The following is a 13,974-nucleotide window of genomic DNA, read 5'->3' on the forward strand; positions in this document are numbered from 1 at the left end:
AAGTGTCTCTTATATGGATTAAAGGCTTATTTAATTTAATTTAATACATTATGTCCGCAGCCTCTGGACTGGGCAAACTAACTGTTGCTTGTTGATTAGCTCTAATTTTATTCTTGAGATTCAAATTTTTAAATATACTTAATAATGCATAGTTAAATTAAATTCAGAAACCTTTTCTTTCTCGGAAACAGGTTTAACTTTCTTAAAAAATCCGCAATTAGGTACATATCTACAACAAAGCAATGAATGAGTCACTCGGACATTAATCATATTTGTTTGTGATTATACATTTTTAAATGTATTGTTAAAATGTACATACAATAATGTCGGTTGGCTTCATACGTCATAAAGGTGTGTCTTCAATTACGTGACCTATCCCAAAGTTGATGAATCACATGTGCTGCTGAATTTGAATTGCTCCACATTCTCCCATCTTCGGAAAACTTAAAATATACTATTATGAACTCTATCCCTTTATAATAAGTTCAAATAATTCATTAGCAGTATCTACCAGTACAGCTATTTCTGCTCCAATGCTTACAGGGCTGTCAACAAAAAATGCACTTGTAACTTATTAATGCCGCGGATGAAGCGCGTTTGTTTATCGCTGACGTGGTAGCCCTAGACGTGGTACAGACACCGCCAGACCTGGAAATCAAAAGGGCTTATTTGGTATGGTTTTATTGGAGAGTTACGGCTTTTGCAGCAGGTTTCTCTCGCGTTGTGGGAGATCTTCCAATCGCTTCCCAACACGGCGTTTATGTAAACCAGTATAATTGTTTGGAGAGCATTACGCATAATTCTAAAAGAAGCAGGTCAGGGTTAACTGGTTAGTGTAAGCAACGTTCCACTCCTACGCTCCATAAACAATGAGAACTCTCGCCCGGCATAGCTCAGTTTCCGAACGCACGCCGCACCGACCAGACACGTGGCGTGTTAACCAAAATTACACCATCTTGCCCCCAAAACAGTGGCTGTGATACCATAGTGATAGTTTTAATTGTAAGCTTATTGGAACTTGTTTAGGTGAGTCTTTTCTTTTCAATACAATGTCCATTGCCGACCACGTGAGCGGTACAAAGTTTAACTTGGAGACTGCCAGCGCCGTTTTTTGCGTCTATCTCTTTTTGGTCAAAGATAATTTAACTTTTGTTTCACTTTTGCGTGCGCGTCAAATTTCGCAACGAAATACTACAACAATACAACGCATCAGCGAAAAAACTATTTATGTGTGACCTACTTCAATTCAGTTATTTAAAAACATAAATAATTTTTCGCTTGAAATCGCTTTTTAGCAATAAGACCGCTATTTGTCTAAGTACCTTAATTTTGAACGTCCGCGATTTGCAATGAAGATTATTTTCACCTATTGTCAACAGCAAAAGTAGTTCCTAAACCTTTCAGTAATAATGTTACCCTGTGAACTTTTATGGAGACCTGAAAATTTACCTCCTTTTTTCCTTACAAAATTATATTAATCAATACAAGAAAATACAAACAAATTTTAGGTACCAACTCTGTTACACTTCTTCTTCTTCTTCTTACATTTTACTTCCACGTCGGGAGATTACCCTCAAGTTCGGAACATACACTAAGGGAACAAAGTGTTTACATTAGCTCTTGTCTTACCCAACTAAGAAGTTGTATACAGATAATTTTAAACACTTAACTCGTTTAGTTTAATTATGCTGGTCAATGTAAAATATTTCCAAAAACTTTACTAGCCGGATAGTCGTTCTTTCGTTAAGTTTTTGTTTACATTCGGCCTCTATTCATCATTAGTGTTGCGTCACGCTCCGGTCAATAACTTACAACGGCTGCGAATTAGAAAACAAGACGTTCATAAATTTGTATACATTGTTACTTACGTATTCGCGTGTTCATGTTAAACGCTTTGCCACGCATTTACAAACTGTCGCCGGTGAACTGCTAGGTAAAAATAAAGAAAATATAGGTAGGTGTACATAAATATAAGGTTTAAATTAGGCTGATTTATTTAAAAGTTTCTTCGCTTAGAGCTTAGAGAGAAGTTTGTAAAGATCCCCTGCGGACTCTTGAAAGGAATTAGGTAATTGAGAGCTTGATCCTTTTTAATTTCTGTTCAAATAAACTCATTAAAAAGATCACCGGAAAGGATATTGAATAGAACAGTATACTCAAGACCACGTCCTTTAGGATACAATTCCAAGTACCCTTTTTATTGAAAGAAGCATTCATTTGTTCCATTTTTCTTTTATTATTATATAAAACTTCAGTTATAATTTCGTTTGCAGACGTGTTTGCTTAGTACCTATAAATACAAAAAATAATTTACTAATCCCTTATTATAATTATTATTTATTATGCACTTCAATAAATGAAAATGAAACAGGTAGGTTGTAAATAAATACGCAGGTCATCATACCTAATCATCTCAATCTTTATCATATCTCCATCTCATCTGGAATCTATATTTTGGCGCCTTTGGCACGAGGAAAATCGTTATTTGTTCGTTTTTCTACGCGATTTAATCTCTCAGTTTCGTTTACTTTACGTCTAATAATAATAAATATCTGGGAGACCGAGCTTTGCTCGGAAAACATATAAAAACTCGAAAATACGCGTTTTCCCAGAGATAAAACCTAGCTAGATCGATTTTTCGCCCCCAAATTTCATATAGCAAATTTCATCGAAATCGTTAGAGCCGTTCCCGAGATCCCCGATATATATATAGATATAAATAAATAAATAAATTTACAAGAATTGCTCGTTTAAAGGTATAATAAGCCCCCAGGGCAGCTTGTGGCGAGCTGAATGGGAAGTGACGTCCCTTGAGTCCCATACCTCCGAGAGTCGGTCAGGCCCCTCTCTCCGGCTTGCCTTCATTGGCCGGCCGGAGTGAACACTGAGCAGGGGCCGCAGGACTCTCACCTCTGGCTTGCCTTAACCGGCCGTCCAGAGTGGGGTGTCAGAGCACTCAGAGCTATATGCTCGCAGGGTGGAAGTGAAATTTACGTTAGCGCGAGTTGGCACAGTGGCTGTTTACAGCCACTGGGTAGAAAGCGGTGTATACCTCTCCACACCCTGAGCCGCTCATGCAATGTTGTCCCCGTGTCGCTCCGTGCGAGCGACCGTTTTCGGGACCCATGTAGTGAGTTGGCGAGTCACCACCTGTCCATTTTTTTCGTGTTTTGAACATATGATCAGGGCAGGTGCCATAGTCTTTTCCATAGTCCCAGTTACCAGTCCATTAGCATCTCAACCCAATAACCCAATTCTTTTTATTCCTTTTCTTGCAATAGTCCTACACTAACCGGGGCTTGTCCTTGGGTGCACTACTATAGCGCATACAGGGATAATCGTCGGTTAGTGTCACATCACAGAGTAAATTGTCTATTTACAAGGGGGCTCTACGTGTTGGCTTCGGCCCCACGCACGCCTATCAAATGTCCGGGACCCCATGGTCCCGAGATTATGTAAATGACAGACATACTAATAATAATTTACATCTATTGTAACTACATACACTACATGTTCAAGAAATCTTTTGTTTCCTTTTGTTAGTGTATCATTGTAACGAGAACACACTCGTATTAAATCAAAGTCTGAAGTATCTCCAGCTCCTTACGGCCTAACAAATTAGACGACCCACCGAGTTGTTACTTGTAATAAGGCAGTCTCAGTAATTCGGTTACCTTTTATTCGGTGCCTTGATATTCCTGCCAAAACATTGAGCGAAATAACCGAATTACGAAAGAGGAACTTCGTAACATTCTCATTTTGTTCAAAATTTTGCGGATTCTTTAACGTTACCAAAATATACAAAGGGGCATTCCACAAAAGTCTACTTTGTCGAGGACGCACGCGTAGAAATCTGTATTTACCGTTGAATTCAAAGCTAAGTTACCAGTCATTATCATGCCAAATATCGGCTTCTTAACTTTGTCAGAAGTGTTATTAAATAACGACACTACTGGAACCAAGTTGACACCACTGGAATGCCCCCAAAGAATTCACGAGAACCAAAAATTTTCCGACTAGTCGTCAAGAACATTCCGTCATAAACAGGACCAGAGATACAGATCAATACAAATAGCTGTGATATATACCTTCTGGGAACTTACGGAGTTATCGCCTGTGTCAATATTAAGGTTGTTGTGATTATTGTGCCCTTGGAGAACTTTAATCTTGAGATGTTGATTATTTACCTATTCACGTTTTTGCATGATTTTATGTTGTTCGTTTTAAGGTTGTTTGTACAGACACGTACAGATAACTAAACTTTACTAATGTAGCAGGACAGTAAATTGTCCTTAACTTTTTTTACGAGATTTCGTGTTGTACTTAAGTTACTTAACCCACATAATGTCCCCTCTAGTTTTCTGATCTGAGATCTAATTAAAGGTTACATGTTTCTCTCCTAGCGAGTGTTTTCCAGTGGGTCGAAAACGACCCAATGGGCATGTAATGTATGGGTTAGTCTTCATCTCATTAATACTAAAATTGATTTAGTTGGTGGTATACTTACTAATTTCTGTTGAACTTCTTTCTTTAGCATGGAAAACTACTCTTAAAACTTTGCAAAGGATTCTTATTTATTCGTCGCACGGTTGTTTTTACGATGCACACATCACAACGCCGCTATTCTTGGCTAAACATTTCGTATTAGTCCATTCAGGCGTATCCCATCTGTTTTGCTCAGCGTTCATTGAACTACACTTGTTCATTTAATAACCATTATTATAACACACCTGTATAAAAAAATTCGACACTTCAAGTAAATACCTAATAGTCCTCTTGTCTACAGTTAAACTGCAGGGCAACGCTAAACGGTAAAAATTCGCTTTTTGCGTGAAAATATAAATTATTTTTCAATCAACTTCGAAAGATAAAGTATGACTTCATTTGAGACTTATTGATGTTTATACATAGTGTTTATTGTTATTATGATGATGATGATTATTGTTTAGACATCGGTCGGCGGATTGCTACTCTGAAATGGGCCTGGGCGGCACGTATGTCGCATTGTCGCAGAGCTGATAGGTGGTGGGGGCCTTAATTAATCCATATGTAAAACCATGAACTGCCTCCATCATGCAATAGTATGCCACAATATGTAGGTCCAAACTAGCAAACATAAGTACATTCCAGAAAGCCACCGCGCAACTGTTTTACCAGCTTATCAAGTTGTGGGGTATAGCATTAGTAAGGTCCATTATTTAGTATTTGCTCGCATGCGGGTGAAGCATTTGACGCTTATGTTCTTGAAAGAACCTCAAAAGACAGGCATGAAAGACCGGTGTCCGTCGATAACCTTAAAGTTTATCAGCGCAGGCGTTTAGACAAAGATAAAGCCTAATTAGCCTCTGCACCCTGATAATGGCGTTGCTGGGAACACTATCGAAAACAACACATGTCTGTTCAGTGTTCAGTGTTGCCTTATCTGGCTTCCAAAAAAAAGAATTTTACAATTCCATTCTGGACCGAGAGAACAGGTCAATGAGGGGAGGGGTCACTTTTTCTTGTTTGTTACACGATATTTTGAGTATTATTTAACCAAAATTCATAAAAGGCAGGAACGTACTTCATATAAATATAAATTGTTTTTAGCAATTCCTTTGATTCAACAACGATGCACCGAAACATGTCTGGTTTTTTACGATATGTCTGGTTATGACACATCGAATCCCACGCGTGTGGAGCCTCGAGCACATTTAATAAATAGCAAACTAAAGCCATACCTATTATGACTTCTGTATTTATTCCGGATATTGCCCGGATAATACAGGATCGACGGAAGTCAATCGCCATATTTATATTTACCCTCCATGCTACAGATAATAAAACAAAATTCGATTTCACGGCCATCTGTCTATACCATCTACAATTTTACACTGTTTACTGATGATGCATAAACCTTAATAGCGAATGAATAAGGCCCAAAGTAGGGCTTCCAATACCGGGATCCCGGTATTTCGGGATCCCGGGATCCCGTCTTTTTAAACGCATTTTTCAATACCGGTATTTTTAAAGGCAATACCGGGATCCCGGTATTTTAAAAATGAGGGAAATGCGCAGTATAAACCCTTTAAACCCATTATATTCGGCTGTATCAAAAAGCTTACTAAACGCCAGACGCATCTAGAGTTAGACCAAGAAAAGTCTGCAACGATTTTGATAGCACGCGCAGTGCAAGTGTTATATTAAACGTCAAACTTCTATGAAATTATGACGTACACATAACACTTGCACTGTATACTGCGTAATTGCGTATGCTATCAAAATCGTTGCAGACTTTACTTGGCCTAACTCTAACTGGTCTCTAGCCCGCATTTTATTATTGAAACAAGATCGTTGCCTAATGCGTCATATAAATATTTGGTGGTTGGTGGTGGATGAATCCTGAAGTTATGTGAGTGATGAATATGATGATAGTGACATTAACATGAACATAATTAGTTGTTATAATTTTATCAAAAAATAAAACGAAAGAGCAAGGGTAACTGTAATAATGGCAAACCAATTTTGACGGAAATTTGAAAAAATGTTGTCTGGTTGGTTAAGTTGGACTACAAATGTAACTGGTGAGGTGAAGTCAATAAATTGGATAAAATTATTGCCAACCTTGAGTGTGAAATAAAATTATTGCAGATGGCGGCATTGATTGTTTATTGTTGTTATAGCTTTTAGGACATATCTGGTATTCCAGTGAGCCTTTTTAATTCCCCTTTTTAATAAAACTGTATTCTTTTAAGCGATTCATATCCAATACCGGGATCCCGGGATCCCGGTATTGATGAAGACAGTTTCGGTATTAATACCGGTATTGTGAGAAGTCCGGTATTTGGAAGCCCTAGCCCAAAGCTGGACAATACATGTTTCTTTTAGTACATTTATTCCATCTTATCTCTATAGTGGATTTGGCAAGGGAATATTTATGGACCAAATTTTTCAGTAAAATGCGGGCAGCAGCTAACTTGACAAGACTTATCTTATAAATTTGGATGAGTCTCTTGTTGAATAATAGTAAAAGATGTATACAAATTATTTTGAACAGCTCGCCTGCTTTGCTACTCCTTCTGCATAGCTTAATGACCACTTTTGCTGCTGAAAACATTTTTAATGACGTCACTGGCTCAGTGACCCAAAAAGAATCATGGCCTCTGACACAAGAAAACGTCACTCTGCCCTATTCTGCGCCACTTCACGCCAGTTGGGTGCTCCTAGGGCGGACTAGGGCTTCGTCACTCCAACGGTATCTGGGACGCCCGATGGGTGGTTTTCCACGTTTGCTGAATATGTATAGCAGAGCGTAATGGCATAAACCAAAAACCCTATGATTATGTCTGATCCACTAAGACAGGGGTTTTCAAAATGTCGGGAATCACAAAGACAAAATCGGCCTGAGTAAGCTATACGTGTATAGCGCTGTCTAGCTCACACAGGAGTGGTGTGATAACCGTGTAAGTAGCTCGGAAGCGACCTTGACATTGAAACGACCGCAGGGTTGAGGAGCGTGCGGCGTGCGGCCTCATTATCTGCAGGTTTATTGCTCCGAGCCACAGGACCGCTGGTAATGAGTGTGTTAGGGTTCCATGCTTAAAGAACTCGATAAGAAATCAACCATAGACCCAAAAATAGGTATAACCGGCTTCTGAATGGCTTATCGGGTTTTTGAGGGTTTTTGTTTGTCTTTTCTTGTCACTGACAAGATTTTACTTACCATTATGACTGATTTGATGATTTCTTATACTGAAGTGAAAGTTTAATTTCACGGAACATTTGAAAATAAGTAAATTACTGCGGGCATGAAAATTTGATCTTGATTTTAACTGAATAGCAGACTAGAAGTTGGTAGAAAGTAAAAATTAGAATTAAAGCATCTTACTTCGCACACAGGAAAGGGTTTCATTCTGGTAACCGCCTCACTAACCATACATTTATCGTCCCGCTCCAGGGCGGTGAAAGATCACTTTACGCATTCAGCGCCCATAATAGTTCAACCAAGGATTAGGAAAACACAACTTCGTCTATCTATGCATAGAGAATTTCATTGTCATTTTATTATAAATTTCACCCGAGCAGACCGAGCAATATGCATCTGCAACTGCCTGTGACACAGTTGCGCTCCTATGGAAAAAGATTTAGTACATTCGATCAATAGGAAATTCAATAAGAGCGAAAGAGAAGTGATAAATACGGGAAGGGCGAGTAAAACCACAGACGGCCGTTAGCGCACTCACATATATTTAAAACAAGTAACAGCGTGAGGACGCAGCCTCACGCACACATATGCAACACTTCCTCCCCCTAGTTACATAACTAATCTAAAACAATTCTTTTAAAAATACTTCTTAAAACTAACATTTGTACGCTTGCGTAATATTTTTTTGGGGACTATTGGCGCATTGCTTGCCACATCTGGCAAATCTGGCGTCTGGCCTTCTGCTTCCGCTTCATGGAATTCCTCCTCGTCATCTGAGCTTATCGCCTCATTTCTCACTTCGCTCTTTGCCTTACTTTCCCCCTCTGCGGGGTCTTCCGATGATGGGGCCATAGTCCGCGTGAGTGATGGACCCAGCGGTGGTTCATGGGTTGTCGTCGGCAATGGCGACGGCAGTGGAGTTGTTGGTGGCGGTGGCGGCGGCGGCGGCGGCGACGGCGGCGGCAGCGATTGCGGCGGCGGCGGCGGCATTTGCGGCGGCGGCGGTGGCGGCGGCAGCGTTTGCGGCGGCGGCGGCGGCGGCAGCGTTTGCGGCGGCGGCGGCGGCGGCAGCGTTTGCGGCGGCGGCGGTGGCGGCGGCGGCGTTTGAAGTGCAGAGGGTAAGGATGTCTCAGGTAAGTCACAATCCAGTGCGTCACAATAGTCCCAGTTACTTTCTGTACCTTTGTACTTAAGTATATGATTTTTATGTTTTTTAATAAACACTGAAGAAGTAATGTCTTTTATTAAGTATAAAACTTTACCTAGTCTTCTTTCAACTACACCTTTCGACCAAGTGAACTTGTTTTTATTAGTGAATTTTTTGTATAGAACGCGTTCACCGGTTGTAAAGGTTTCATTGTTCTTCCTATTCAACTTGTTATTCTGCGAACACTGTTTATTTTTGACAACATTAGCAAGGGTGACCGATAAGGATGAGGGCGTTGGCGTAACCGGGTGCAGTAAATCTAAACGCGTTTTTAGTTTGCGACCATACACTAGTTCAGTTGGTGAAGAGCCGGTGGTAGAATGAACGGAGTTCCTGTAATTGAACAAGTACTGTAATAGTTTAACCTTACTATCCCGTACATTACGACCTGTTAGTAAACTCGATTTGATTCCTTTTTTAATAACTTTGACCATACTTTCCGCCTGGCCATTACTGGCCGGGTGGTATGCCGGTGACGTCATGTGTTGTATACCGTTTAAGTTACAAAAGGCGGTAAATTCGTGCGAACAAAAAGATGCACCGTTATCACTTACGATTACCGCAGGTAATCCGAACCTTGAAAAAAAATCACATAATTTATATATGACCGAAATTGATGATGTCGAGCTTCCCATATCATAGACCTCCACCCATTTGGAATATGCATCCACAACGATTAAATATGTGTGGTTATTTATGGGACCCAGAAAATCAATGTGGAGCCTAAAAAATACCGTGGGGGGTAGGTCCCAATGTGCTAATGGCACCCGCGCCGGAGATGGGCGTAATTGAATGCAAACGTCGCACGAACCTATCATTTTTTCTATCGTCTCATCTATACCGGGAAACCATAACCTTGAACGTGCCTCCGCTTTAGTTTTAACGATACCTAAGTGAGAGGTATGTAATTCAGACAACACTTTCCCCCGCAACCTTTCCGGTATAACTACTTTATGGCCCCTCATAACACACCCGTTCTCAATTGATAGTTGTGTGCGACATAAAAAAAATGGTTTTATTTTATTATCGTTAATTTTATGAGGCCAGCCATTTACGGTATACTTAATTACCTGTTGGAGCACAATGTCTTTACTAGTTTCATTACGGAGCTCATTAACAGAAATAGGCAAATTACCATCCGTGACAAAACAAATGTATGCAGCTCGATCCCAATCATCGCGCGGGTTGACCCGAGTTGCATCTTCCCCGCCCCCCCGCGGCGGCGGCAGGCAAGCCCGCGACAAGTAGTCCGCGCTGTTATCAGCGCTGCGTACGTATTCTATGACGTAATTATAGCCACTTAGAAACATTGCGTATCTCTGCAATCTATTCGCAGATACTTCGGGAATGCCACGCTCGGGATGAAAAATGCTGGTTAAGGGCTTGTGGTCTGTACGTAAAACGAAGGGTACCGACCTTCCGTACAGGTACTGGTGATATCGACGTATACCAAACACGATACTAGTGGCTTCCTTCTGTAACTGCGAGTAACGTTTTTCGGCCGCGTTAAGGCTGCGCGAGGCAAACGAAACCGGTCTTTCGGTGCCATCTGATTCGATTTGTGATAAAATGGCAGATAGCCCGGTAGGGGATGCATCAACTGTTAAGATGACCTTCGCATTAGGATTGAAATGCGCAAGTACCTGATCTGACGCTAAGACACTTTTAATTGTTTCAAACGCGTTGTCATGCTCGCTAGCCCAATGCCACTTTATACCTTTTTTTAATAAGTCGTACAACGGACTCAGGATTGTTGATGCTTCCGGTACGAAATTCCGGTAATAGTTCACGAGCCCTAAGAAAGACTGTAACTCATTAACATTTTTAGGTTTTGGTGCATTTACCATCGCTTCTACTTTGTCCGATGATTTTTTTAACCCGTTTTTATTTATGACATACCCTAAGTATGAAACTTCGTTCTGAAAAAACACGCACTTTTCCCTTTGTAGGGTTAACCCTGCTGATTGCAACCGCTTAAGAACTGCGTGCAACCGTTCTAGGTGCTGTTTTTCATCACTGCCCGTGATGAGCACGTCGTCCAATAAACACAACACGCCATCCATGCCCGCTAGTAGCCCCTCCATAGCACGCTGGAAAATCGCTGGTGCCGAGGACAGACCGAACACTAACCTTGTATATTTATAAAGGCCTCGGTGTGTATTTATACACGTTATTTTTTGTGAGGGCTCGTCGAGCATAAACTGATTATATGCCATCGATAAATCGAGTTTAGAAAATTGTTTGCCACCACAAAGTTTGGAAAATAACTCATTTGCGGTAGGTAGCGGGTATTGCTCAACGACTAGCTGTTTATTTATACTCACCGAGTAATCTACACATAGTCTAACGGTTCCGTTTCGTTTTAATACGGGAACAATTGGGGAGGCATATTCGGAGTGTTCGACCGGAACGAGAACGCCTAGATTGACTAGCCTATCTATCTCCTTATCGATCTTATCTCGCAACGCGAACGCGATCGGCCGCGCTTTAATAAAAACCGGTTTGGAGTTTTCCTTTAAGGTTAATTTAATTTTAGTTTTATTGTAACACCCAAGTTCATCCGAGAAAAGTTGAGGATACTCTTTTTGCAACCTTTTAACTATAGTTTCGTCACTACAATAATGCACAGGGGTTAATTGTAAATTAAATGTAGAAGTGAAATCTCTTCCTAGTAGTGCGGGGCCCTCATCACAGACTACATATGCATTTATCGAATGCGTGCTCCCCGCATATGAAATGGGTAACGGAATCATTCCTATACACCGAATACGTTCCCCAGAATAACCGTGCAACCTTTTGTTCGTGGATCTTAAGGGAATGTCACTAAAACTCTTATTGTATGTATTTTGCGGTACAACCGTGACGGCACTGCCAGTGTCAATTTCAAATTTAAATTCTTTTTTACGAATAGTAACGGTTTCGACCATAGGCTCTCCGCGAAATGAACGAATAAAATAAATCTTACCGTCGTCGTCATCGCCCTCATCCTCTGGTCCCATATTAACGTATTTCACTTTACACATTCTACGCAAATGTCCCTTTACATGACACTTTTTGCACACGAAATTTGTAAAACGACACTCTGCAGTCTTATGATTTGTGTAACCGCAAACCGTGCACGGAACCTTCGCGACACCTTCGGTTTTCTTCGGGTTCTTCGATATCTTCAACAGCTGATCAGCACCGGGTTCGGAACCCGACGCCACAGCCCCCGCGCTGGCACACCGAATAGTTTCTGCCAACTGGACTGCTTTAGCGAGCGTCAAATCTTTTAAGTTTTGGGCATAAAGCTTTTCCTTCTCCCGACCTGGCAACATGCCTATCAGGAACCGGTCACGCAGTGCCTCTTCCACATTCACGAAGTCACAGTGTGCAGTTAGACCACGGAGCCTCGCCGCCCATTGCGTGTGAGACTCGCCTACCTGCTGTGACGCGGAGTAGAACTTATGACGCTCCCCGAAGCCCACCCGTGTCGGTGTAAAATGTCCGTCCAAGAGTGTCAAAATGTCCTCGAATGGCACGCTTTCCAATTGCTTCGGCAACGCTAAATCCTCAATTAATTTATACGTGCCTTCGCTGAGTGCGCTTAAAAGAATGGCTTTTCTCTTCTTCCCCGTAGCATCTGTCGTCTCGTCCAGATCATTAGCCAAAAAAAATTGTTGAATCCTGCCTTTGTAGCTCTTCCAACTTTGGCCAGCGTGATCAAAAATAGTTAAAATACCGATATTAGCATTTGCCATGTTTTATTTTTTGCGAGACGGGTAGATTGCGCACGCGAGTTGCCACTGATAAATACGGGAAGGGCGAGTAAAACCACAGACGGCCGTTAGCGCACTCACATATATTTAAAACAAGTAACAGCGTGAGGACGCAGCCTCACGCACACATATGCAACAAGAAGTTTCACCACAGGTCCGCACGTGAAACGAAAGATTTTCTATGAGGGAAGAGGCAAAATCGGTGCGGCGCTCCGAGCCCGGTTGACCTTGCGCGCGCATCCCGCGCGCCATGTTGATGTTGTCACGTGTTTCTAACTAAACAGACCTTTTTTATTTTTTATTATAGCTTTATTTCTCAGTGCTTTGAATATCATTTGGTTTTTTTTTTTTTTTTTTTTTTTTTTTTTTTTTTTTTTTAAATTGGTTGCACTTTTGATTGCACTGATCCCTGCTGGGTAAAAGCCTCCTCAGTACCCTTCCATTTCTCTCTATTTTTTGCTGTTTCCATCCAGTTCTTTCCAGCTATCTGTATGATGTCGTCTGCCCATCGTTTTTGTGGTTTTCCTCGGCCTCTTTTTCCCCTTGGTCCTGGCCATTTTGTTACTCTTAAGGTCCACCTTCCGTCCAAGTATCGGGACAAATGGCCAGCCCATTTCCACTTAAGTTGTAGGGCTTGTTTTAGCGCATCTATAATTTTCGTTCTCTTTCTTATTTCCTCGTTTCTGACTTTTTGTATCTTTCTGAGTTTTAGCATGCTCCTCTCCATTGCATGTTGACATGTTGTGATTTTGTTTCGAATTTTGCCTGTGAAGGTCCATGTTTGGCAACCATATGTCAAACTGGGCAATATGCAAGTGTCCATAATGACCTTTTTTAGGTTTGGGGGATAGTCTCCTTTTAATACCTCTTTCTGTGCCCAGTATTTCCGCCACGCACAGTTTATCCTTCTTTCTACTTCATTTTCATTGTTGTTTGTGTTGAACGAAACTTGTTTGCCGAGGTAGACATAGTCGTTTACATATTCTACTTGGTTTCCCGTAATCTCAATTGGCTTGGTTTGGCTGTTGGTCATCACTTTGGTTTTCCCTGTGTTCATGTACAAACCGACTCTCTTACTTTCATCTGCAAGAGTCTGCATCATTTGTTCTAGTTTTGTGGCTGATTCCGCAAAGATAACAATATCATCTGCGAATCTGAGATGACTGAGGCTCTTGCCATGTATCCAGAGTCCTTCGTCTTTCCAGTTTATTCTTTTAAAAATGCCTTCTAATACAGCTATAAAGATCTTTGGTGATAGTGGGTCCCCTTGCCTCACTCCTTTCCTTATAGGTATTTCTTCTCCTGTCGTTTCCAGTCTTACTCTG

General features: G+C 41.1%; 2 protein-coding genes across 2 annotated transcripts in view; one reads left to right on the forward strand and one right to left on the reverse strand.

Moving 5' to 3' along the window:
- The first annotated feature begins 860 nt into the window (after positions 1 to 860).
- LOC134647815 (long-chain-fatty-acid--CoA ligase 4) overlaps positions 861 to 13,974 on the forward strand; it is an 85,098-nt gene continuing 71,984 nt past the window's right edge. Inside the window, exon 1 of the mRNA XM_063502142.1 lies at positions 861 to 1,026. The gene's annotated coding sequence lies outside the window, so the exon portion shown is untranslated. The remainder of the gene's footprint in view (positions 1,027 to 13,974) is intronic.
- Positions 7,213 to 12,755, reverse strand: LOC134648206 (uncharacterized protein K02A2.6-like). Its single transcript, XM_063502689.1, has 2 exons — positions 8,740 to 12,755; positions 7,213 to 7,271 (listed from the first exon to the last, which is right to left on the reverse strand). Exons 1-2 carry the CDS (start codon positions 12,629 to 12,631, stop codon positions 7,213 to 7,215), a joined length of 3,951 nt encoding a protein of 1,316 aa, XP_063358759.1. The 5' UTR covers positions 12,632 to 12,755.

The sequence above is a fragment of the Cydia amplana genome, chromosome 5 (assembly GCF_948474715.1).
Source record: "Cydia amplana chromosome 5, ilCydAmpl1.1, whole genome shotgun sequence".
Lineage (NCBI taxonomy): Eukaryota > Metazoa > Arthropoda > Insecta > Lepidoptera > Tortricidae > Cydia > Cydia amplana.

Excerpts from the sequence above, each read along its gene's own strand:
- LOC134648206 (XM_063502689.1), bottom strand. The coding sequence starts at position 12,631 with ATGGCAAATGCTAATATCGGTATTTTAACTATTTTTGATCACGCTGGC. Across the intron at positions 7,272-8,739 it reads AACGCTGCCGCCGCCGCCGC|CAAACGTGGAAAACCACCCA; the intron begins CGCCGCAAACGC and ends ATACATATTCAG.